This window comes from Bicyclus anynana, chromosome 22 (assembly GCF_947172395.1).
Source record: "Bicyclus anynana chromosome 22, ilBicAnyn1.1, whole genome shotgun sequence".
NCBI lineage: Eukaryota > Metazoa > Arthropoda > Insecta > Lepidoptera > Nymphalidae > Bicyclus > Bicyclus anynana.
The window spans coordinates 9,272,246-9,300,207 of NC_069104.1; the positions used below are offsets into that span (position 1 = coordinate 9,272,246).

The following is a 27,962-nucleotide window of genomic DNA, read 5'->3' on the forward strand; positions in this document are numbered from 1 at the left end:
GTTGGGAAAACGGGAAAAAAAACGAAATCCTTACAAAATTTACGAGCACAGACAACTTGGTATTAAATTTATTTCGAATGATATGCAAGCGCTTTTCAAACTGTAGTCTTTCGACGAGTCGAGAGCCGCCCAGAAACTCAGCAGCTCAAATAAACGAATTGATTTTGATAAAAAAATCAAGGATATGTCCAGTAGAAATTGCTTTAACAGGGTTTGATAATCCTCTTACTGTAAGTAACATTTTATCAGTTAATATAAATCTATGTAACCGAAATATATGTATTAAGAATTTACGATTCAAGACACGTTTCTTTGTCATACCAATTAAGTGACTTTACTGTATCTAACTCAAGCAGCAGGTAATATATAGACTAGTATAAAAATATAGCTTACTATGTCATCAAATGGAAAATTTTTGAAAACTGTTGTAAGTAGAGACATGTTTTACTTAATTACATCAAAAGATAAGATGGTTTAAAGCATTTCCAAAAGTTAATAAACAAAAGTCAATTTTTTTGCAGCCATTAATTCTAATATATGCTAGTTTTTCTATTCTAATAAAAAAACTTGGATATTCATCCAAGCGTTGCGACCTTTGCAACTAATGTGTAGATTTTAATAAATACATTACGTGTTACAGATACCCATCACCTTGGAAGACTGACAATTAAATCTAATAGCCAAACACTAGAACAAAATAAACACTAAACTCACCAATAGACAAAAACATAATCTTGAAAACTTGAACTTACGCAAAACACTGCCAAAATGACAAAACCTGACTCACGTGTGGTCGCAAACTTGTTTTTTGTCTCAATGCTTAATTTACAAATAATGAATGAACGTAAACAAATGTGACTGGTGTTAAAAGACCGGGGAACGATGTAGAATGAATGGGAATTACGTACATATCTCTTGAGGTAAATTACACCTAAATTGTCATGGCAAACCGGTTTTCTCGTAGTCATAACACTACACACTGTGTTTAAGGCTGTTAGGAGCTGTTTGCTTTGTCGAAGAGTTTAAAAATAATATTGTCACACAGTTTCAACTGAATACTAAAGTCAATGGCCCCTTGATTCTGATCTTGTCAGTTCTAGGTATATTTAAAAATGCATGCTGTATTTTAAAGGATATTTTTATGCTAAGTGAGACACAGAATCTTGGTTATTTATTCCATTAATATTTATCCATACCAATAATTTTAGATAATGATATGCCTTGGTGGTCCACTGCTATTGCATGCTATTCCTGGCTTCAAGAAATTCTTAAGAGGTATCATTCGGAGTTGAGAAGTTACTTCGTAGAGCACGTTAGAATCTTTATCATTGATATCCCAAGCTTTATCAAATTGGTATTAAATTGGTAGTGATCGTAACAGAGACAAACACATTAAGCCTGGTAAATTGTATTGAAACTCCATGATGAATTTAGATTCCAAATCACCCTTTCACGTTCCAAATTGAAAAGGTTTCAGGCGACGCACCGTGGCCCCGGTAATTTCATAACTTTAGTAAGTCTCTTAGAAAAAATTGTGGATTATTTTTCCTAAGAGCCTTACTAAAATTATGAATTACCGTTTAATTTAATAGAATTTGCAGCATGTATTTTTAAAAGCATGTACCTCGATTCTTACCTGGTCAGTTTTTAGATATGTTCTTCTAGGTATCTCTTTTCAAATGATATGTTTATGCTAACTGCTTCTCAGAATTTTGTTCAATTATTCGTTTAATATTTATCCATACTTACCAATAATTTCTGATCATGAACTACCTTGTTGGTCCACTGGTATATTTTGTTATTCCGGGTCTCCAGAAATTCTTGGTAAGTATCATTCGGGGTTACTCTGTAGAACACGTTCCAAGCTTTATCCTTGATATGACTAGCATTATCATTGGTAATTATTCTAACAGAGATAAAAACAGTAAGCCTGGTAAAATTCATTGAAGCTGGTGGATTTATATTCCAAATCACCCTTTCAGATTCCAAATGGAAGAGAGGTCTGAGGTCCAAATTATCAGCGACGCACCGTAATCCTGGCAATTTCATAATTTTGTAAGGCTCTTGGCAAAATTTGTGGATTCTAATACTGTATCTGGATATGCATCTAGAAATTAAATCAGTTTGCAGTAACTCTGGATTTCTCATAGTCTTCCCAAATTTAGAAGCTTAATAAAGTATAAAGAAGGTTAGTGCATTTCGTATTTAATAAAATATTAAGTAAAATACATATAGTTAATTTAGGAAAACAAAAGATTATTAGGTTGTACACTTTTATTTATCGTAGGTATGTCATGAACTTTATTGTGGCAAATATAAAATGCTTTGTTTTGTCTCTTAGTTTAATTTGAACTGTTCTTTTTAGGTGATTTTCCACTTGGTCGATTGGACACGTTGGGTTTGGATATGTCCTGTACAATATTGGTAAGAACTCGGCCTCGATTGGTAAGAAATCAGTAACGTGCGTAGAGAAATGTAAATATTTCTTTTGTCATCATTTGACCATATATCCTAACAAGAAAACCTCAATCGGCCCAGCTGGGGGATCTTACCCAGAACCTCCGTCTTGTAAATCCATCGCGAATACCACTGCGCCACGGAGGCCGTCAAAAATCCTATAGGTAGGTACTGGATATATAGAATATTTAATAATATATCTGCCCTCCCCACCATCAGCCCCCCCCCCACCAATCAGAAGGAAGCCACCATCACACGGGCCGGAGAAAACCCACGCATCATAATATATCTGACAAATATTGAGTGATAATAATAGTTATAATGGGGCCCCTGAAGCTTTTTCTCGAGTCACAAGGGATGAATCGGAGTTTTGGACTATACAATACCCACTATTCGATATACTACGACGGAAACAGTTTGACTAGCAAGTATTTCTTATTGAATACTAAATTGTCATTGGAGATGGTCCATTTCAGCTCCACTCTTGTACCCCGTATCATTAAAATGTAAAAAATACAAAGATTTTATTACAATCTAAATGAGTAAATAAGTGTAACTAAATATAAAGAAATTAATAAAATTAAAACCCAAGTTTTTGAGTTTTAACAAGATGGCGCCCATAGAGCAACTATGACTTGACAATTGACAGCAAACGTCAAATCGACTCCGCCATTATTACCCTTAATAGCGTTGCATTTATTGGGAGAGATTCATTATTTCGAAAGAATTAACGTAAATTCGTAGATTTGTATAATCAATAATAGTCTAAAAAAACAGTTTTATTTACTTTTGCCAGGGTACTTTGGACCATCTCCTTTAAATACCATACAGAACATATACCAGCCAATGTGTGGTTTTTCACCTTAAGAATAACTATATAACTTTAACATTAATACATTTCTATGGCAGTTTGAAAGCTCCGTCCACGACGGACGGATCGGACACTCGTCCGGTGAACAGCAGTTGTCTCGTCGCCTCGTCCTGGATGAAGAACAGGAACGGCCTGTTGGCGACCACTTCGGCATTCGGCATTGAGGCTTCTCCGAACTTGTTCTCGAGGGCGATCTCTGTAAAATACAAATTCATGTTTATATGTAAAGCTGCAGTTCATTTATAAAGTGCCAGCCGACGCTCCGCGGTTTCACCAGTGTGGTTCTCTTTTGCGTGAGAATACGGGGGTAAAATATACCCTATCAACTCACAAATAATGTGGCTTTTTAGCATAGCGACGTTATTAACAGGTTTAGACAAGTAAGAAATTATGAAAGAATTATTATTCAAAGAAATCAACAAATTACTATATTTATGTTAAAATTATAGATAAAATCAACTAAAAACAAATTATGGCACTTTTCCCCAGTGGTCACCTTTATTTTTCCAATGGGGTTCTCACACAACGATATAAAAATGCAATATTAACCAGTCATATTAACGGATTAACGATTAACGTTAACTTGCGTTAATTCTTCCGGAATGTAACGCTTTAACGTTTAACGAAGCTAACTTTTTTGTAACTGATTACCGATTAACGAAGTTAACTATTTGATTAACGGTGCCCAGCTATGCTTTTTAGTGGTAAAAGAATATCCAAAATTGGTTTAGGACTTGCCACATGGCTACAAGCCATACATGACACGCAGGTCTGGTACCTGCGTGTCGCAGAGCAAGTCTCCATAAATACGCAGGTATTCAAAGCACATGAAATGTTACTGAAAGGTATCGTGTTTGTGAAAATACGCACCAAAAACGATGTTCTCGATTCTACCGCTATTGGTCGACGTTTATCTTACTCTCGTCACGAGATGTCACGGAACGCAACACATACAAATAGTCTACCTTTTTTTTATTCTTTTCAAGTTAGACCTTGACTACAATCTCACTTGATGTTACGTGATGATGCAATCTAAGATGGAAGCGGGCTAACTTGTTAGGAGGAAGATAAAAATCCACACCCCTTTCGGTTTCTACCCGACATCGCACCGGAACGTTAAATCTCTTGGCGGTACGTCCATACCGGTAGGGTACCTGGACCAATTAAGAAAACCTCAATCGGCCCAGCCGGGGATCGAACCCAGGACCTCTGTCAAGTAAATCCACCGCGCATACCACTGCGCCACGGAGGCCGTCATTCTGGCAAGTTCGTTGATGACACTCCCATGATATGCGGGCAACGGTGGGAAAGACTACGCGGTGTGAAATCGTGAGGGCGGGGTTTGAGGTGTATCAGTCGTGGAGTTTTCATTCATCGCTACACGCCCCCCGGCCCGCGCGGACCATCGGGAGTGTACGTCCATACCGGTAGGGTACCTGGACCAATTAAGAAAATCTCAAGCGGCCCAGCCAGGGATCGAACCCAGGACCTCCGTCATGTAAATAAACCGCGCATACCACTGCGCCACGGAGGCCCTCAAAGCCCTGATCTTAAATGTATGCTTAAAGTTTCTCAAATGACCTGTAGCGGAGTACGCGACGCTGCCGAGTTCGTTGACCTCGATGCCAGATCGCTGCAGCACTTTCGAGATCTTCATCCGACTGCCCAGGCTCTGCCCGCGGGAGATGCCGGGGAAAGAGGCAGTGTCTTCAAACGCTTGCCGGATTCCCAACTGAAATCATAAAATGTTATTAGGAAAGAGACTTAAGAAGAGAACTTAATTTAACTTAAAATAAAGACTTAATTAAGAAGAGAGAAACGTCATATACACCTTGGCTGCGGAATTTAAGAGTACTTAATCCATACTAATATTATAAAGCTGAAGAGTTTGTTTGTTTGTTACGCGCGCTAATCTCGGGAACTACTGGTCCGATTTGAAAAATTCTTTCAGTGTTAGATAGCCCATTTATCGAGGAAGGCTATAGGCTATATTTTATCCCCGTATTCCCACGGGAACGAGAACCACGCGGGTGAAACCGCGTGGCGTCAGCTACTCATATATAAATAGACGTAGGTAGCAGTGGCGAAGGATGGAATTTAGACGAAGGTAAGCCGTCCCAAAGAAAAGGAAATTCATTCAGCGTGGTACTAACTCCGGTATCGGTTTCTCATATATTTACAGGTGTATCTGTAGATATATGAGAAACAGTACAACAATGAATATGCATAGATTTTAAAGGTAACCCGCCGGGAATCGGTTTACATGAATGCATGAAGCATGATCTTCGCCGCTGGTAGGTAGTAAAATTAAAGAAGCCAAATTTGTATACCTACTCATTAAATAACTATCCTACTAATATTATAAACGCAAAAGATTGTATGGATGTTTGGATGTATGTTTGGATGTTTGTTACTCTTTAACGCCGCTACTACTGAAGCGATTTGGCTGAAATTTGAAATGGAAATAGATTTTACTCTGGATTAACACATAGACCGAAAAAATCCAAGGTTTCCCGAGATTTGTGAAAACTGATGATTTTGATAATATGAATGTTTGTTTCACGCCTCGAATACTGAACCGAAATTTGGTATTGAGATATATTATAGCCTAGATTAACACATAGGCTACTTTTTATCCCGAAAAAATCCATGGTTCCCGAGGGATTTGTTAAAAACTAAATTCCACGCGGACGAAGTCGCGGGCGTCCGCTAGTACATTTTATAAAATCGCAAGTAACTACTCGTATTAGGTAGTAAACAATTTCGTGATTTATGCCAATGTCGGTCGCAAACCGCAGCGCAATCAATCGTGAAGGAAATACCCAAATTGTCATTTATGACGTCAGCGGCATGTTGTTACTCGAAGAGGAAAACCTAAGGAGTTACGAGAATAACATGCCGTAGTGAATCAGAGGGGAAAAAATAAAGCAATCCACTTTGTTGTTATACGGTATTTAGTTTAAAGGTGAACATTTAAGTACCTATACTATTTAAGGTCGCTGCATATGAAACAGGGTTAGCACTTTTAACACATTTGAATGTATTAAAAGTATTTTGATTGGTTATTTAGTTTGTAATTATAACTTACTGTGACGTCACCCGGGTCTCAGCTGAAAATCAGCGCTAGGCATTGCCTTCCTGCGATGAACGGCTAATGATGAGCTGTAAACCCTTTCTGTTTGGTGTCACAGACAGTCATATAATATCTAAGATAGGATGTACTGTTTGTGTCACTAAAAAGTGAATAAACTTATTTTCTTTCTTTCTTTCTTTCATACAACGAAACGGCAACAGGACGTAATGTTATAATATAAACATCCCATTGTCGTCACTTACATGTCCCCGTGACGTATCTATACACTTTCGTGTGTATTTTGTATGAAACCACATTACTAGTATATGTAAACGGATATGTAGTCCGTTCCTTCCGAGAAAAACACGTTACGTAACTAGCGGATGCCCGCGACTTCGTTCGCGTGAAACGCAATGTAAACTTTCAAATACCTCTACCCTACCCTACCCCTACCCTACCCTACCCCTACCCTACCCTACCCCCACCCTACCCCTATCCTACCCTACCCCTACCCTACCCTACCCTACCCTACCCCTACACTACCCTACCCCTACCCCTACCCTACCCTACCCCTACCCTACCCCTACCCTACCTCTACCCTACACCTACCCTACCCTTACCCTACCCCTACCCTACCCGTACCCTACCCTACCTCTACCTTACGTTGAAATTTTTCCTGAATTTTCTTTGCTATAAACCTCACGGAGCCTGAGACCTTTCCAACGAATGCAAAACCGTGGAAATCGGTTCGTGCGTTCTGGAGTTATAGCGTCAGGAAGGAAAACCCGACTTATTTTTATATAATATTAATTAATTAATAATTAATACCTGACGTTTCGAAAACGCTTGTAAAATAAGCCTAATTTAAATAAATGACTATTGACTATTGGCTATTATATGGTCAATGGAATGTCTTATGATCATAATAAACTGCCGTCAACATAAACCCTAAAAATTTCTGAAATAGTTTATAATAGTTGACTCACCTCTTTAAGGATTCCATCCAATATCGAAGTATATTCAAACTGGAACTTCGGGATAGTGACGTCCACCAAATACTCTTGCAGGTAGTACAATTCGCTGCGTAACTCCGTCAGCTCGTTGAAGATCTCATCCAGACCAGTCAAAGAGTTAGGTATTATGATGTACATGGCGAATTTGTTACCCTGAAATAATTAAAGATACCTAATTATTATAAAGTAAATTGTTTCAATCAAATCCGGTTTTTTTAGTTGATAGATCTGCCGAAGTTGACTATATTTTCTGTAAGTATTATAAAATAATTATCATCAATATCTATAAATAAAATTGAAGTGTTTGTCTGTGATTTTAAAATAACTGTGTTTGTTCATACTGTCAGTGCTGCTGCTGCTTAGTAAGCTATTTGCACGATACTAAATCATAAACAAGCTTTTTAAAATGTCTGTCTGTCTTTCTGTTTGTCCGATCTAATCTTGAACCGATTTTAATGGGGCCTTCACTGGAAGATAGAGAGGTTATGGAGCAATATAAAACCTCGTTATATCCCGAAAAAATACATGGTTCTCGCGGGATGATTCACGCGTATAAAGGCGTCCGTTACTTAATAAATAAAATTGCATGGTATACTCATGTCAATTAATTACCATGTAAGTACTATACCTATATTTTTAAAATGTCTAAAACCGTATAATTATGAATACTCAAACAAAGCAGTAGCTTAATAGATTTGTCGTCGAGTAAATATTATATTCACGCTTTTCAAGAATTTTACCTATCAATAAGTGATAATTATATAAATACAGCCGTAACCTTTGGGAGTTATTTATAGGAATGATTAATATGATTTACAAATAAATGAAACCTCTTCTATAGATGACAAATTTACTATTTGCTCAGTTAAGTTTAGTACTTTGTGGGTAGGAATTTCACAGTTTTATTTCAATTTTGTCGAGTGAGGCCGATCGAGGTTTTCTTAATTGGTCGAGGTCTGGCTGGTGGGAGGCTTCGGCCATGGTTAGTTTTAGCGATTTAGCGTTCCGGTACGATGTCGTGTAGAAATGTATGAAAACGAAACTGTATTTAGATACTCACCAAGAAAGATAGCTAGAATACAGCATAATAGGAGATTTATTAATGGACTTACTCCTTCTGATGACCCATAACCTCTAACCAACAGACGAACGGCTCAATGTCGAAGGACAGGTTGCCGAGTAACAGTATAAGAGTATTTAATTAAATAAAATTTATGTATGTTTATGTTATATATGTCGGAGATTAGATAATAATAGTGCCATCTTATGGCGGCAGTAGGAAACGTCAAGTACTGCACTTGGGTGAGGTTTATGCCATGAAGGCCTGTACATGTGTAACATGGCCAGTTGGAATGTCGTTGGACGTTTTTAAAAGAAGAAGAAAAAGAATATGGAATATGGAAAGAAAAAGTAGAACTGTCATAAAAAAATGGGACGAACGGCCTCATGGCATAAAACTTACCGCGTTTCCATTCAATTTATTATTGTTAATTAATTGTTATTGTTAAATAATTTTGTGATTACATTAAAGTGATTATTTTGCTATTTACTGGCAATATTATTTCCAAGATTCCATCATAGCTGACCCATACCTATTCAGTCCTCCGAAATATATATATATTTATTCGTATGTATTTTTATTTATGTAGGTATATATGTAATTTTTGGTAGGTATGTATGTATATTCGTATGTCTTTATATATATATTTTGATTTTGATTTAATATATTATTATCTAAGTGTAATGTATCTTCTACTTTTCTTTTTATGTGTACACCCGTTATTATTCATTATTCGTTGTATTTATTTTCTCTTTTTGGATTTGTTGTTTGGAAGAGATCGCTCATTAGCGATAAGGCCGCCAATTGTACATTAGTTTTTAAGTTAATTTCTTGCTTGTTATTATTCTTTTTGGTGTATAAAGTAAATTTCATTTAATTTTCATTTCATTATAAGAGAAAGGAGAAAAAAAGATACTCACCAAATACGGCATCCTCAAAATTTTGGCGTTCAACTTATTAGATTCGGCGTAGAAGAAGTTGTCCCTAACTTGCATGAAGGTGGTGTCTTTCTTCTCTGTAGCTGAGGTGTAGAAGACATCCTGCTTGGTGACGTTCGGGTTGAACTGATGTTGCCATGTGCCTTTGAAGAAGATTGTGTTTAACACTAAAGCGGTGGCTCCTGCTACGTCATCTGGAAATTAGAATGGGGATGATGACTAGGTTTGAATAAATTGATTTTTATGATACATTCCGGTAAATAAAGTCAATGTTAACTAATTTATACAAAAAAAAAACAAAGAATGTTTGGATATTTTCAAAATAAATAAGATTATAAAATTTCAAAATCTATAAATTTTTTTTATCGTAATTAGATAAAAATTCATACAATTTTAGCTTCCTTACATTAAATGTGACATTTTTCAATTAATGAACTATAAACATAAACGCACAAATAACAAAGATATTAGTGATTTTGTTTGAACGCCCATACAAATCTAACGATCAGCGAGCCAACGACGTCACTAGTTCGTGCCATTTTGTATGGGGCGTTTTTGAGGGATCCGCGGCAGCGCCGCAAATCTGACTCTTTAAATCCCTGTAACTCCGAAAGTAATGATCGCAGATATCCTGTTACTTTTAGAAAATTGCTTTACTATTAGCATACTCTTAATTTGTATACAATTTAAAAAACTGTCATCATCCCTATTAACAATTTGTGACTAAAATAATCTTTTTAACACAAAAATGGAACCGACTTCAAAGGCGTATTTCAGTTATTTTCATTTTAACACAAAATTACTCAACCGATTTTCATGAAAATGGAATGGTATTAATCTGGAAGTATACTCTTTCAAACAAAAAAACAATTTTCAAAATTGATTAGTAAATGACAAAGTAATGAGGTAACAAACATAAAGAAACAACCTCCTCCTGTTTCGGTCGGTTAAAAATACAATAAGTATATGAATAGTTGACTTTTTCTTTATATCATAGAGAATAGATTTCGCGGCTGTCCTATTCTACATGAATTAAAAGTATATTATACTGATATAGTAAAAGCTCCGAATTAGAAACAATTTAACCTTGTTTATTGGATGAACAGTGGTTTAAGTCAAATTTAGTACAAACTACATTATCAGAGAGTTATATAGGCTATATTTTGTCCCCGTATTGCCACGTGAATGGGAATTACGCGGGTAAAAACTACGGTAAGTCTGCTATAGTATGTAATATTTATCTTACACATCTATCTTACGCATATTTCTGGTAATACCCGTTTAAATAACGAAACTCCCGTAGGTCAATCGTGATTTTTTTACATATTTTGTAATCAACACGTCCTACTCAAATTCATTACTGTTGTTCAGTCCAGTTTAAGACATGCTTATCAATAAGTTTGAACAAACGGATGCCCTACATTTAGAACACGGACGCTATGACTAACTTCAGTGTCCTATATCTAGGTCACAGATTGGTAACGTAAATCCAAGTATAAAATACTAGCTGACGCCGCGCGGTTTCACCCGCGTGGTTCCCGTCCCCGTAGGAATATGGGGATAATATAGCCCATAGCCTTCCTTGATAAATGGGCTATCTAACACTGAAAGAATATTTCAAATCGAACCAGTAGTTCCTGAGATTAGCGCGTTCAATCAAACAAAGAAACAAACTCTTCAGCTATATAATATTAGTATAGATAACAAACCTGCATTGACTAAGTCTGTAATTTTTCCAGCAGTGGTATAGTTGACCCACTGGTTAATATAGTAAGCGGCTGCTACGGGGTAGCCGAAGTTCAACTTCTTGATTTCAGTTTTATAGTGACTCTCTGACAGCGCTGCGAAGTGTTGGCCTGGTATCAGATTGTCGTCGAGGTATATTCTACTGGCTAGGTTTAGCACGTAGTGAGACGACTTGGTCTGTAAACAAACGTTATTTACAGGGTGTGAATTAGAATTCATCATTCCCTTAACTCTACGATTATTCTTTAACGAATACTAATTAAAAATGTCCAAGAAACATGCGTTCTAAAATAAATATTTTCGGAGTAAATAGACAATACAGGGTGTGATTTGGAATTCATTCCCATAACTCTAGGGTTATATTCTTTAACGGAAACTAATTAAAAATGTCCAAGAAACATGTGTTCTAAAATGAATATTTTCGAAGTAAATTATTGATCTTTAATTATGTCCCTTATATGCCACATCCTTATATTTTACAGAAATCGAGTACTAGTAGCAAAAAAGGTTTGTAGTTCCTTAATAATATGGCTTGTTTCACTTTGAATTACTTGACTTGCCGGGAGCCCTTTGTGTTATTTTTTTACGTATTTTAAAATGCAACGTGTGCTTTATTACAGGGAATTGTTACTTAGACAGTGGAAGTTTTTGAATTACTTTGTTTGTAAATAAAAAGTTTGTTGTCTGACGTTACTTTTTCTTTAGTCTTTAGAAGTATGGAATCCTAAAAAAATATTCATCATCATTCATCATTATCTACCCATATTCGGCTCACTGCAGAGCACGAGTCTTCTCTCAGAATGAGAGGGGCTAGGCCAATAGTCCACCACGACTTAAAGAATTAAGAAAATTCTCAGGTATGCAGGTTTCCTTACATGATATTTAATTTCTAAAAATGGACATAATTGAAAAGTTGGAGGTGCATGCCCAGGACCGATTTCGAACCTACCTCCGGAATCAGAGGCAGAGGTAATATTTACTTCAAAAGTATTGAATTTCTTACCCGCAACGACTCCAAGATGAACCGGAACTTACTCCTGACCACTGTCATGTCGTTATCGAAGCCCAGTACAGAAGACAGCTCACTCTTAGTAGTACTAGTCGATGCTTCTGTTAGAATTGCCAGAGCCAGCTTGAGGCCTAGGGGAGACAGGAGGAAGTTCTCTCTCGAACTTGATGCTACTCGCTGCAAAGAAAGGATTAGTTTATTCAGGATAGTTCCCATTTTAAGTCATACGAGGATAAGATACGGGGTAGGGTATGGGTAGGGGGTAGGATAGCGGTAGGGCAGGGGCAAGGTTTGTTTTTTTTATTCTTTACAAGTTAGCCCTTGACTACAATCTCACCTGATGATAAGTGATGTTGTTGATGTAAGATGGAAACGGGTTAACTCGTTAGGAAGAGGTTGAAAATACACACTCCTTTCGGTTTCTCTAAATCGCTTGGCGGTACGTCTTAGTCGGTAGGGTAACTAGCCACGGCCGAAGCCTCCCACTAGCCAGACCTGAACCAATTAAGAAAACCTCAATCGGCCCAGCCGGGGATCGAACCCAGGACCTCCGTCATGTAAATCCACCGCACATACCACTGCGCCATGGCGGCCGTCAAAAGTAGGGGTAGAAGTAGGGTAGGGTAGAGGTAAGGAAAAAGTGCATAAAAGTCAAAACAAAGCTTGACCGGGTCCTCTAGTAAGTAGAAGCTTTAGAAGTATATAGTACTCTGTATACTCCTGAAGCATCTATATAAAATTTGATATTTAAAATACATTTTTAATTAAGGCTGGAAGGCTGGCCTATATTTAGGCCAAAGAATTAGTATTGCCATACAACGTGGCGATACTGCCAGCCTTCTGGGCACTTTACCAATGATCGTCGATTCGGACGAATACAACGACGCCTGAGCCTTTAGACATAATTTAAATTTAGTACATTTCCTTTTTAATTTTTATAATATGTAGTAATAGATATATATTCTCGGCAAAAAATTTCGTTATACTCGTATGCGGATTTGCTTGCCGAAAATGATGAAAAACCTGTAATTTGTCTTAAACTGAAGATAAATCATTTTTAATTAATAATTGATTATCTTGTACTTACCTTCGTAAGTGTCCAGTCAAATTTATCGTAGTCAGCTACTGATGGAACATACGACTGGTCTGCGTAGTCTGCTACAGCGGAATCTGGCAATGCTTCTGGTAGAATTGGTTTAGCCTGAGCAGGTGGTGCTGCTTCTATGGCCACTGTCCCATTGTGAGGACTTCCAAACACTGTCTCCAGCAGTTCCGGAGTGATGGCGGATTTTGAACTGCATATCGTTAATGGCACTAGAACAAAAGCAATACATTAAGAAACTATATCTAACTTATACTTTTTGTAGGCTGGTGATCTCTTAAAATACATGACTGGGATATGAGAGGGTTATGTGGAACTTTTCCATTAAAACAACCTCAGTGTGGCCACTGTTTTTTTTAACAATACAGTAAGTAACTAAAGCTAACTTATTCTTATTTGCCACAAATTGTAACGATTTCAGTGCCTGACACCCAGACCACTGGCAACTCAGAAACCAAAAGTAACAGAACACCACTATGACATATTAATTGTCACAACTTTGAAAAAAAAAGGATCCTTTTTTTTGGACGCAAAATCCGTTCTTAGCGAACCTGCGTGTTACAAGTTAGCTCTTCACTAAAATCTCACCTGATGGTAAGTGATGATGCAATCTAAGATGGAAGCGGGCTAACTTGTTAGGAGTTGGGGGAAAATCCACACCTCTTTCTGTTTTTGCACAACACCGTAGCGGAACGCTAAATCGCTTGGCGGTACGTCTTTGCCGGTAGGATGATAACTAGCTATAGCCGAAGCCTCCGACCAGCCAGCCATGGACCGATTAAGATAGACTCAATCAGCCCAGCCGGGAATCGAACCCAGGACCTACGTCTTGTAAATCCACTGCGCCACGAAGGCCTTCATAAAACTTCTTTGTACGTCAAGTGGTTTTCGATATTTCGTGAAGACTTGTCGCTTTTTGAAATTGGTTTGTTTATTTGGTTGGTCTGGGAGTTATTCCAGACCGTCAGAGTCACAGATGTACCAAAAAAAGCGTATCGTACCATGCGCTACAAACAATCAGAACTTCTCCATGGCTACTTGTAGACTTAATCAGTAAGCATATTACCAGCTGATTTAATCGTAAAAATAATAAGTACCTACTTATCTTGGAATTGAAATTCCTTTGAATTAAGGGGAAACCCAGACTCGACCGTGAGATAGATATTGTACGGTAGATGATATTCTGAAACCGGTTAACTTCGTGACGATTGTATTAATTTTTCTAATGCCCGCCCTCAATGGGTCCGGTAACAACTTAAGGCAATTAAAAAGCATTTAGTAATTTAAGATGGTTTATACCTATCTGATAAAATTAATTATAGCCTCAAAAACACACCGATTCCCTGGCCCGAATTTATAAAGTGTCTCATGGGTCTCATGTGTGTCATTAAAAATCGCGTTTTATTTTTGGAATGACACCCCACTATGGAAGCAATATTAAATATTCACGGCAAAAGTTTACTCGCCTGGTGTGAGAGAAGTATTTTTTGTAGCGTTACTAAAAAGTTAAAAGAGTTGCGTTTTTTGCTCAATGTCATTTATGCACCTTTTACCTTGAGATTTTGAGTATTTTATTATATCTCTTGAGGGTAAATTCGATCTATGCCAAAAATTTTCTTTAAATTATTTGCCTCGACTGGTGACTTTGACGACTGGTGACTTTGACGACTGGTGAGAGGTGGCTCATTTTTTGAGGATCAGCCTTTGTACAACGCGGAAATTCAGCCAATATTCTTGTTATCGCCGCGTTGCAGCGACTTGCGATACGGACGGCGACGGCTTCAGTGTGCTCGTGGCGTTCGAGCCGTCCACATCTCTTGTGTAATTTTTTATAGATTACTTGGGATAGGCGGGGAGAGTGACTTGAGTGGAAAAAGGAGTGTTTGTTAACAGTCAAAGGCGCCTTTAACCCTACACAAAAACGTTCACAAGTGCGTGACTTCGCTCAAGGTCATTCTCTGCCATTCTAGGGTCTTATTTTGGTTACAGTTTAATTTGTTAATTAAGTTGTCCTGACAAATATTGTGTACCATAACCTTTATTCGACATTAATTTTCTTATTTTTGTAATCACTTCTGAGTCTGCTAAAATTCTTGCCACCATACCATTCATTCATAAGTTAATTATTAAAGGCCTGGGCCCAGTGGCGTAGCGTGCTATACTTAAATTAAATTGGCAGCACTGTGTTGACACTGGTCGCTATTGGTTGCCGCCGGTTGCAGTGGTAGGTCGCAACTGAAGCAGTAGGGTCCTCTGATAATTTAGGACTTAAATATCGACTGTCGTCTTGTGTTCAAGTTAAAGTATTTTATGTAGTTAAAACTAATACTACAGCCGTTCTTGATGACTTATGTTTACCAACAAATAAATTAGAAATGAAGGTAGCATTGAAGCATTTCATAACTTATTTATTTTAAATTATGTATTGTTTCTGTATAAAATTTATAAACCATATGTAATTGTTTTAAGCTTATTAATCAAATTTATTTTCATTAATTTAAGATAAAGTTAAATATAATTATTATTAGGTTTGAAATGATTAGTGATTTATATCTTCATTTTTAATTTGTTTGTTGGTAAACAGTACTCATCAAGAAAGACTGTAGTATAGGTTGTATATAGTGTAACTACCTATACGAAATATAATTAAGTTAGTTTGATGTAGTAATGAGTGGGTAAATATACTGTGAAATGATGTTAATAATAATAATAATAATTGCAAAGGCAATTACGATCAAAAAACTTAGCCTAATAACAATGTTTGAATAAAAACTTAATATCTACTTATTCATACGTAAAATAATAATTAGCTTATTCTAGTATTTGTAATTTGTTTAATTTTTGATGATCTGTTTGCCAATCGGCAAAGGCCTCCTCCAACCTTTACCATTCACACCTGTCGAGAGCCACCCTGTTCCACATCACTCCACCCATTTCTCTGATTTCGTCATCCCATCTTTTCTGCGGTCCGCCTCTTTTCCTTTTACCATCTGATGGTACCATGTGAAATGATGTTATTTAGTTTTTGGTTAAATGTTTAATTATAACTCTGGTACTAACGTGCTCGTCTTATTTTAGAGTACGATGATGTGGATTCGATTCCCAAAACGGGAAAATATATATGTGACGACCATGGGTGTTTTCCTGTGCCTATTTATAATTTACATTATAGGCAATTTTGTATACTCATCAATTTTCTAAGTAGGTATTCATAACATAAGCTAACGCTTACTTTGAGGTTACTTGACAGCCATGATGGAACTTAATGTAACGACTCGTAAAAAAAGAATTTCCAAATTGCGTATTTTATAGTCGACGGTTGTACCACGTTGTACTTAAATGGTAAAACGATGCAAATATAATTATTTGCAAGGGAAAGTGCCTCTTTCTTCTGCAACTTGAACTGATGTTCACTTTCTAAAATATCTCCAAAGGAAAAGCTTCTTTAGCTATAGGTTCTGTATCTAATGTAGAAATCATTTTTTTTTTTTTCTGTCTGAGTAGGTGCCGATAGCTCCCTGCGGAACCACTACGGCGTCACCGGGGGGGTTGGGCGAGCGCAGAAGCATCGCCTGATGTGACCCGAAGGCTGAAAGAAAGATAGAGGACGGAACGGCTCTCTAAGGGCGTCTCCTATGAGACTCGGACCGGCTTAGAAGGCCATTCTGGAGGAGGTAACCGTGACCTGAGTGAATCAGTCCGGACGCCCCCAAGATCGTGAGTTAGAAAACCCACGTCCGGGTGACGTTAGATATCGGGGACCTCGTCTTCGCCGGCGAAGACGCTGTGTAGCTTGTGATTGTGTTACCTGGGAAGCATTGTCGGTTGTTATGTCATCGTCTGGATCGTAAAGGACGTTCTTGGGACGCCTCTGCTTGCAGTTAGCGTTTAGGTTGGGAGTGTAATTGCAGGCCTCAACCACTAGTTGGTTGGGATGGATGGCAGCTCTGTCAAAATAGTTTTGAGAGAGCTGTTTCATGTACTTTGCTATTGTCGGTAATTCTAGATCTCTATGGAGGTCATTATTGCGTAAAAACCACGGCGCGCCCGTGATTTGACGCAGAAAACGATTCTGTAGGGTTTGAAGCGGCCTAAGGGTCGCTTTGGGACGGTGGGCAAACACTACACTAGCGTAGGTTAAGATCGGACGGATCGTAGTTTTATAAAGCGTTAGCTTTGAGCGGAGGGACAATTTACTTTTCTTATTTATCATAGCGTAAAGGCGGTGCATTACGTATGCGGCCTTTTTTCTCGCTTTGTTAACGTGCATGGAGAAGCTCATGCGGTTATCGAAGGTAACGCCTAGGTACTTGGCAGTACGTTGCCAGGGGATGGGTGCTCCGTAAAGGGAGACTTCTTTGAGTCCGGACTTGAGACGGGAGACCGCTTTGCCGGTGAAAAGCACGGCTGCGCTTTTCTCTGGGTTGACTTCTATACGCCAAAGGCGGAACCATTTACCTATAATGTTTACCGCCTTCTGGAGGCGGGCTCTAATGTGGACCCGGTTTACTGCCGTCGCGTACAGTGCGGTGTCGTCCGCAAACTGGGCGACGTGTACGCCCGGGTGGTCGGTGGGAATGTCGCTTGTGAAGAGCGAGTATAAAAGCGGGGAGAGCACGGAGCCCTGAGGGACTCCTGCGCGAATCTGTCTGGGTGAAGAGAGAGTGCCGTCTATACGGTACCTGAAGGTGCGGTTGGACAGAAAGCTGTGTAGCAAGCGTACCATTTTGTTTGGTACGCCGAAACGGTTTAGTTTGAATATCAAGCCTTCGTGCCAGACGCGGTCAAACGCTTTAGCTACGTCAAAGAAGAGCGCCCCGGTGGCGATGGGGTTATGAAATGTATTAAAACCGGTTAGAATGTGCTTCGTGAGGCGGTGCACTTGATGAACACATGAGTGTTTACATCGAAATCCAAACTGTTGTTTGATGAGAAGTTGCTTTTCATCGCAAATGGCTTTGAGACGATTCAAAATGATTATCTCATACACCTTGCCAATGGTGTTGAGAAGACTAATTGGGCGGTAGCTAGTCGGGAGGTCGCGGGGTTTACCCGGCTTGTGGATGCCAATGACCGTGGCTTCTTTCCATGCGTCTGGGAAGGCGCAGTGAGCTAGGAGAACATTGAAGATGTTCACCAGGAGGTTGATTATCTGGACCGGGAGAAGCTTTAAAGCTTTGTTGCTAATCGTATCAGGCCCCGGAGCCTTCTTTTTGCGCAAGCCCTTGATAACCGCAGAGACTTCCTCGCATGACGTAGGGGTAATTTCGACTCCGTCCGGGGGGCGAGATAAGATAGAAGTGAGTTCGGACTTCACTTTTTTCGCGTGTGATTTTACAAATGCCGTAGTGCTTGGAGTGCACTGGGCTTCCAGACTGTCGGCTAGGCATTCGGCCTTATCGATGTCCTCGATCGCGTTTGGGAGGCCAGGGCGTTTGAGAGGTGGGGTGGCTGCGAGGCGGTCGGCTTTGAGATATCTTGCCACGTCGTAGAAGGCTACGTGCGATGGCTCGAGCTCTCTCAGTCGGTCGTCCCATTGTCTGTCATAACGCCAGCGCAAGCGACGCTTGCACCGTCTTCCGAGAGTCCAAAGTAGACTCGCGTTTTGTCGGGTCGGTTCAGATTCGTAGCGTCTTTGCTGGGCGTTTCTATCCGTTAGTAGGGCCCGTAGGTCCGACAACAAGGGGGCCTTGCTGAAGGCAGGGACCTCCTTGGTGCAATCTTTTATTGCTTCGCGAATATGGCCATTTAGGTTCGAAGAAGCTGCGAGCGCTTCGCCTAACGTTTCTATCTCGTCAGGAATTTTATCTAGGTGCTGTGAAGCCAAGGACTTGAGACGCTCAGACAGTCTCCCGTAATTAATTATAGTTTTGGTCGGGGGTGTCGTGGAGGGCGGGGGGCCAAGCTGGAGTATAACTGGTCTGTGGTCCGAGTCCGAGGCCAGATCCGAGAACACCTCCAAAGGACTCACTTCAAGAGTGATGTTCTTTAGGAGTGCCAGATCCAGTACGCTCGGAGTTTGGTTTCGTGTGTCCGTCAGTCTCGGGTAACGTGTTGGTTTGTCGGGGGTGAGCAAAATGAAATTAGCATCGTCGCGGTCAGTCAGTCTTCTTAGAGTGTTAAAGTCACCGGCCAAAATGACGGAGTCACTTAAGGAGAGGAGTGTCTGAATGTCACTCTCTAAGAGACGTTTACCGCAGGGTTTATAAACTGAAACCAGTGTGATCGGCGGATGGCCGGTCATACTGACCTGACATACTGAGACTTCCATGTTAGTAAGCTCGGGAGGATCAAGAGGAGTGCAGTGAAGAGCCCTTCTGTGATATATAGCTGTACCTCCCTTCCTTTGGGTGGTCCGGTCGTTTCTAATCATTAGGTAATTCCCTATTTTGGGATCGCGAAGGCTAGGTTTCAAGAAGGTCTCTTGCACCAGAAAGATGTCCGGTTTGTGGTCGCTTATCCATTCGCGGACCTCGAGTAATTTATCGGTGAGCCCGTCTGCATTGAAGAAGCCGACAGTCAGGGAATGTGGTTTTAATCTACCGTTGTGAGCCATTTAGAAAATTTTTATAGTTTTCGATCGCGCGGAGCATGATACTGTGCTCGCCTATTGCCCTTAGGGGGTCTACTTTATATTTCTCAATGAAGAGATCGTATTCTTCCATACTGAATACATCCGAGAAGGAGTGAGTCGCGTATGAAGGTTTGGACGAGGCTTGAGGGGCCGAGAGAGGGGGTTGGGCCGCAGGAGCGGCCCTCGGAGGCTGTTTGGCGACCGGAGAAGCCGGTGCCGCACTAGGAGCGTTAGGCGCTCCGTACAATGGCTTGTTCCAAGCGTTGGTGGTAGGCACCGGCGCTGGAACAAACCTGTGAGCGGGCTTTTTGGGTGCCGCCGGTTTGCGGCCCGCTGCCCTGCCCCTTCGCTTGCCTGGCTGTGGGGCCTTCCGGCATCCGCGATAGTTCGCGGGATGGCCGGCTTCGCCGCACAGCACGCAGCTTGGGGGCACTTCAGCGATCCGTTCCTTGCGGGAATCAATGACCTCGGCCTCTGAAGCCAAGTGACACGTCAAATCTCTTTCTACGATCGCAAACGCTTTGAAAACTATAAAAATGTATGAGAATGACAGATCATGATCATGTGACCTGTCTAAAAATGTATGAGAATGACAGATCTTGATCATGTGACCTGTCTAAAAATGTATGAGAATGACAGATCTTGGTCATGTGATCTGTCTAAAAATGTATGAGAATGACAGATCTTGATCATGTGACCTGTCTAAGAATGTATGAGAATGACAGATCTTGATCATGTGACCTGTCTAAAAATGTATGATAATGACAGATCTTGATCATGTGACCTGTCTAAAAATGTATGAGAATGACAGATCTTGATCATGTGACCTGTCTAAGAATGTATGAGAATGACAGATCGTGATCATGTGACCTGTCTAAGAATGTATGATAATGACAGATCTTGATCATGTGACCTGTCTAAAAATGTATGAGAATTACAGATCTTGATCATGTGAACTGTCTAAAAATGTATGAGAATGACAGATCTTGATCATGTGACCTGTCTAAAAATGTATGAGAATGACAGATCTTGATCATGTGACCTGTCTAAAAATGTATGAGAATGACAGATCTTGATCATGAGACCTGTCTAAAAATGTATGATAATAACAGATCTTGATCATGTGTCATGTGATATTTCTAATTTTCGAAGCGTTTGCGATCGTAGATAGAGCATCAACATGCCACTTGGCTACAGAGGCAGATCTAAGTTGAGACCATTACATAGGTATATACATTTTGCTTGCTAGAATGGTCTTTGATCAGAACCACAGCATGATCAAATAGAAGCCTCAGTAACCTCACAGTAATGAGTAAAAGGGGTCAAAATCACACCGATAGGTCGTGGGCTCGAACGAAAGATATTCGGCTCACTGTTGAGCATGAGTCTCCTCTCAGAATGAGTGGGGTTAAGGATTAGTCCACCACGCTGGCCTAGTGCGGGTTTGCTGACTTCACAGTTCAGAGAATTAAGAAAATTTCTCACGATATTTTGCCTTCACCGTTTGAAACACGTGATAATTAATTTTTTAATTTAGTGTTTCCGACTAATTAGAGTTGAACGGGAATATTGGTCTAATTTTAAAAGATAAGGTAATTTTGTAAAATAAAAAACCTACTTACTAATATTAATTATTGATGATTTAATCATCAATAACAATATCAAATAATTTAATTTAGCAAAGATCTGTTACTTGGATGATTAATTTAATGGTATATGATCGGAGCCATAGCATGATCAAATGGATTATCGACGCCATCTCGTAGGTAACTAACAATTAAATGAGATTGTTTCAATTTAGCACAGCTATTCGGACTTGGACTTCATACCAGAGAATTTTCTTAATTCTCTGCGTGTGTGAAGTCTGCCAATCCGCATTGGGCCAACGTGGTGGACTATTGGCCTAACCCCTCTCATTCTGAGAGGAGACTCGAGCTCAGCAGTGAGCCGAATATGGGTTGATAATGATGATTCGGACTCTTAAAAAAGCCGGAACAGCGCCGGAAAGCCAGAAACTGGCTTTCCGGCGCTGTTTTAAGAGTACCTGTACCTTGGACTTGGACCTGGACCCATAATGGACTTATCGAATGGAGATGACCAGCAAGCTATTCGTTATTATTTGTTTCTTATATTTTTTTTATAATAGAATTATTTAGCAAATTCTAAAAGGATTACCTATTCCATGTTGGGTAGGTATCATGATTTCTTATAGTAAACGATAAGATGTTATGCTCTTGAAGCATAAGTTTTATCATCATCATCATCATCATCATCATTATCATCATCCATATTCATCATCATCATCATCATCCATCTTCATCATCATCATCATCAGCCTATGGACGTCCACTGCGGGACATAGGCCTTTTGTAGTGACTTCCTAACATGTATGGGACTAAAGTGTACCATCAATTTAAAAACTTGTACAGTTATCGAGGTTGTGTATATGCCCGGCCACGCATCCAAAGTCTAAATTATGACCAATATACATTTTGAAGTCAATCCTAATAGGACACAATTAATTAAAAAAACCATTAATTAATTAAAAATCGATTACACTAACGAAAATTAAGAATCACCAAATGTCCAAGCCATCAGATACCAGACAATCCAAATCGGCCACATTCAACGAAAAATCAGTTGAAATAAAAAAAAAACATTTATAGTCTCAAATAAACAATTTTACAATTACGACACAGATCTGTCTGTCATAAAATCACGCAATCGTAATAATGACTTATTTATTGCATTATTTATCAACATCTTTGACCTTATCACTTTATATTCATATGAATTTTATGTTTAACTTTGGAGGTAAATAACATTGGCAAAAATCTACAAATAAGGATAATAGAACATTAAAAGCTTTAATGATCCATGACATAAAATGAACATTTGAATAAACCAATATTTGCTCGATTTAAATAACATTTAAATCCAATAACACTTACATACGACTTTGATATCTATTACATTAATCATAAAGTCTAAAATTTATTAACAATAAAATAAACTCACCTAAAAATATAACAAGAAACCACCTCATCTTCGCACTCGTTGAACAAGGAAAACTATTAAATTAAAAAAAAATGACTTTAGACATCCAAGGCTGCAAAGCCGGACTCAGAACACAACGATTCGAAAAAAAAAACTATGTTAAAACACACTAGAACGAATGGTGTTTGTTTAAAAGTGCATATTACAAGTTATTATATAGCTAATCACAGTTATCATTTTACTCATATAAATACGTGTACACAGAGCGCGGGGTATATCACAACTGATGACCACAATACGGAGGTTTTTCAAATAACAACCGGTTCATCAGAGAATATACGTATACAAATCAACTTTATATGTAGCTCGTATTATGGTTGGAGCCGTTGATTCATCAACGTAGGGAGTGTCTACTTATAAATTAACGTCATGATCTTACGTCTTGGGTACCGGGGTCCATATACATACGTGATCGGTGATTCGTAAGGTACTCCTTTAATTATCTTTATTTAGCTTTACGTAGGTAGCTCGAACTAAGTATACTTATGTAGATTTACGTAGATATCTCGTAGTCGTGATAGCCTAGCGGATATGACCTCTGCTTTCAGTTCGGAGGGAGTAGATTCGAATCCGCTCCGGGGCATGCATTTCTAACTTTTCAGTTAAGTGCATTTTAAGAAATTAAATATCACGTGTCTCAAATGGCGGCTTAATTAATGTGTGTGTGAAATCTGCCAATCCGCGTCCCCCTCTCATTCTGAGAGGAGACTCATGCTCAACAGTGAGCCAAATAAGGGTTGTTAATGATGATGATGAAAAGTCGGTAGACCGAAGCAGCGATGGGAAGACGATATCGCTCAACCGGGGGGGAGAAATTGGATTGACTAAGGCAAGGGCAGGGAAAGGTGGAAACTGTGATAGCTGGTACCTTATATGTTTTTTACCGATCTACGTTGATATTCTAGGTACAAATTCTAGCAGAATCACATACTGCAGGAATGTTCATATAGTTTTTGGAACCCTCTTATGTTACAACCAATTTAGAAAATATTAAATTCTAAATAAGTTATTAAGTAGTTATGTGTTGTGCACAACACAACAACTAAATTATTATAACCATCTTAACAACTAAATTATTTCTATTCTATTCTAAATTACCCGAGCTTGGTCGCTGACTGCCTCGTAAGAAGGCTCACAGTTACACAGCCGGTGATGGAACGAGCTATGCTAGGAGTATCTCTGCGTGATCGAATCAGAAATGAGGAGATCCGCAGAAGAACCAAAGTCACCGAAATAGCTCAACGAGTTGCGAAGCTGAAGTGGCAATGGGCGGGACACAGAATTCGAAGAGCCGATCGACGTTGGGGTCCCAAGGTACTGAAATGGCGACCCTCCACCAGGTGTACTGACGACATCAAGCGAGTCGCAAGGATACGCCAGATGCAGGCGGCTCAGTATCGTGATGTTTGGATGTTCCTACAAAAGGCCTATCTCCTGCAGTGGACGTCCATCAGCTGATATGATGATGATGAAAACCCGAGCTGGAAATCGAACCTATATCATATCTACGTCACTTACCTAATGGGCCAATTTCTTCAAAGAACAATAATAACCTATTGTGACGTAATACCAACTCTTATTTGGTTCAGTTATGTACCACCGTACAGTATGCTCGTATATACCTACCTACGTACATACAATGCGACCTAATTATGTTAGGAGGAAAATACGAAACAGTAATTGACGCGAGCAAAGCTAGTTCTTTTTAGACTCGTGGCTCATTAATTCCATATCATTGTTTGTTTTATTAGCTCTTTTTTTGTGTAGGTACAGAGTACCTAGCCGTATCCGAAGACATAACTAGTCTATCTATAAGTACTTCAGCCCTACTCGATATGTACTGTTTAGCAACGAAGAGAACCAAAAGATTCGATTTTAAACATCGATATAAATCGTTAGATGGGCCCCTCCATACTAAAGAACGCACAATTTTATGTCATTACCCAAAGACGTGCACGCACATCTTAACTTAATACGTAACAAGCGCATGTTGTGAGTGGACGTGGACTTGAAAAAATATTTACTGTTTTTTTTTTATTTTAATCCCATATTTATGCCTTCGTGTTCGTTTTGGAAGTGTAAAATAACAAGCCACAACGTACTCAATGTGCGAAACCAATGACAATTCCGCGACGCTTTGAGGCCCATCTAACGATCTACGATCGATGATTTTAGAGATATTTATAGTAGGTACGCGGCCTGCAATGGGGATGATGACTAGGTTTGAATAAATTGATTTTTATGATACATTCGGGTAAATAAGGTCAATGTTAACTAATTTATACAGAAAAAGCAAAGAATGTTTGGATATTTGCAAAATAAATAAGATTATAAAATTTCAAAATCTATCAATTTTTTTTTTCTCGTAATTAGATAAAAATTCATACAGTTTTAGCTTCCTTACATTAAATGTGACATTTTTCAATAAATGAACTATAAACATAAACACACAAATAACAAAGATATTGGTGATTTTGTTTGAACGCCCATACAAATCTAACGATCAGCGAGCCAACGACGTCACTAGTTCGTGCCATTTTGTATGGAGCGTTTTTCAGGGATCCGCGGCAGCGCCGCAAATCTAACTCTTGAAATCCCTGTAACTCCGAAAGTAAGTACGTAACGACCTTCAAAGTATCAACTGACGATTTTTCCACCGAGATACGGCCAGCTGACGTATACATTTATCAATAGTTACATATAAGCTATCATCTGGTAAATTTTTAGGCGAGAGGATATCACTGAAAGTGAAGATTTTTTTCCCAGGATCTAGCCATCAGCTGACGTACAATGTACTATGTTATAGCCAGCTGATTTTTTTTTTTTTTGAGGTATTGGGTTAGCTATAACTTGATAAATTTTTAGCCGAGAGAAAATGAGTGAATGTATTTTTTTTTCTTCAAGCGTGGGAGGTTACAACTGCTTATCCCCCCCACCGAGCCTCAGCTGACGTTCACGAGGCAACATAGTTCGATTTTCTGCTGCGTTTTACTAATTATCACTTGAGAGAAACTTGGTCATATATATCTGTTACTGGGTCTCGGACTATTAGCATACTCTTAATTTATATACAATTTAAAAAACTGTCATCATCCCTATTAGGCGCAGTAACACTTTTTCAGGTGTCACTTATGGTAAGAGGTGCCAAGACCATGAGTAACCATAGCAACACCATACGTCATTACAATACGTGGCTCGTGGGTCTACTCAGTTCGACCAGTAGCGTGCAGAAGGCTTTTAACTGGAGTAGGCATAAATTCCATTTTCAAAAAAGCTTCGCGCTAAGTCCTCAGAGAATGTATTTTTGCATTTCAGTGAACGCCGCAGTTTTCCCTTGCATAATATTATGGCGTACTTAAATAACCTTATAATATAAATTATTAAGCACTAGTGGACGCCGGCAACTTCGTCCACGTGATACTCGATGTAAACTTTCAACTACCCCTACCCCCTACCCTACCCCAAACCATCCTAGAACTTCAACGAACATTTAAAAAAAAACAATTGGCCAAATTAGTCCAGGCGTTGTTAGATAAGTTATGCGCTTTCCAACGCATTTTGCGATTCTTTTTTATATTATAGATATACCTACTTATAGGTCAAAATTAATACTACACAGTTCGAGCCGATATGTTATGTCAATAAAACATTTACAATAACCTACCACACCACATACCGAATGAGGAAAAAGATAATGCATTCATGAAGATATTAAGAGACTTTCTAGTCGAAAAGTGCTACTACGCGGTATATGACTACATGCATGATAAAGAAAAATAATAAAAACGATCTACCTATCACTCACTCGATAACTAAGGCTACACCCAAACTGGGCATCCATAGCTTGCATTATATAATAAAAGTGTGACTAGTATACATTTTATATTATATAATGTAAAATATATGGTATTGTTAGAATGATAATAGAAAGAAAGAAAGAAAAAAGCTTTATTAGAGAATTATGCTACACAACACAATTTGTTCTATTAATCGTCAGGACAATATCCTGCGATGTGTGGCATAACCCAGTAAAGGGACCCAACTCAGCATTACAAGCAATGCTACATCGTATATTCGGCTCACTGCTGAGCTCGAGTCTCCTCTCAGAATGAGAGGGTATAGGCCAATAGTTCACCACGCTGCCCAATGCGGATTGGCAGACTTCGCACACGCAGAGAATTAATAAAGTTCTCTGGTATATAAGGTTTCCTCACGATGTTTTCCTTCACCGTTTGAGACACGTGATATTTAATTTCTTAAAATGCACACAACTTTAGTAAAAATGTAGAGAGGTCAATTCTGCACTTGAAATATATTTCCAAAATAACTATCAGGGGGTGATTAGGGATCGATACTGATGCCAAAAATGCAATCAGTAAAATTTTCGTCTGTCTGTCTTTCTGTGTGTCTGTCTGTCTGTATGTTCGTTATAGAAACAAACCTACTCGACGGATTTTAACGAAACTTGGTACAGTTATTCTTCATACTCCTGGGCAGGTTATAGTATACTTTTCATCACTCTACGATCAATAGGAGCAGAGCAGTGAAGGGAAATGTTGGGAAAACGGGAGAAGTTACTCCATTTTCACAGCGATACTACTGTCAGGGCTGGATTAAAGAGGTCTAAGGGCGGACGAAGTCGCGGGCGTGCGCTAGTTATTGATATTATGCTTAATGGATTTAAAAATTACACTGATTACGGGAAATCCCTAGTAAAAGAGTTCAGCAGCAGGGTAAAAATCGGTTATTCCTTCGTAATTGTAATTGTAGAAATTCCCACTTATCTTATTTGCTATTTCTAATATATTATAAAATATAGTACCTACCTAGAAGAGTTTATTTGGTTGGTTGAACGCATAAAACAGCTGGTTCGAATTGAAAAATTATTTCAGAATTGGTTATCCTGGTAACCTAAGGAGTTTTATATAGGCTAGGTAGTTAGGTACCTATTTACCGTGATAGCCCAGTGGATATGACCTCTGCCTCCGATTCCGGAGGGTGTGGGATCGAATCTGGTCTGGGGCATGCACCTCCAACTTATCAGTTGTGTGCATTTTAAGAA

General features: G+C 39.0%; 2 protein-coding genes across 2 annotated transcripts in view; both read right to left on the bottom strand.

The window, feature by feature from the left end:
• LOC112053547 (uncharacterized) overlaps positions 1-874 on the bottom strand; it is a 45,446-nt gene extending 44,572 nt beyond the window's left edge. The window contains exon 1 of the mRNA XM_052888337.1: positions 715-874. Within this exon, the coding sequence (XP_052744297.1) occupies positions 715-730 (16 nt within the window). The 5' untranslated portion in view covers positions 731-874. The remainder of the gene's footprint in view (positions 1-714) is intronic.
• Positions 875-2,256: 1,382 nt separating this feature from the next.
• LOC112053557 (probable RNA-directed DNA polymerase from transposon BS) lies at positions 2,257-19,932 on the bottom strand. Its single transcript, XM_052888285.1, has 9 exons — positions 16,967-19,932; positions 14,914-14,971; positions 13,255-13,481; positions 12,162-12,344; positions 11,122-11,335; positions 9,395-9,606; positions 7,388-7,567; positions 4,910-5,060; positions 2,257-3,524 (listed from the first exon to the last, which is right to left on the bottom strand). Exons 1-9 carry the CDS (start codon positions 19,823-19,825, stop codon positions 3,358-3,360), a joined length of 4,251 nt encoding a protein of 1,416 aa, XP_052744245.1. The 5' UTR covers positions 19,826-19,932; the 3' UTR covers positions 2,257-3,357.
• Between the last annotated feature and the right edge of the window lie 8,030 nt (positions 19,933-27,962).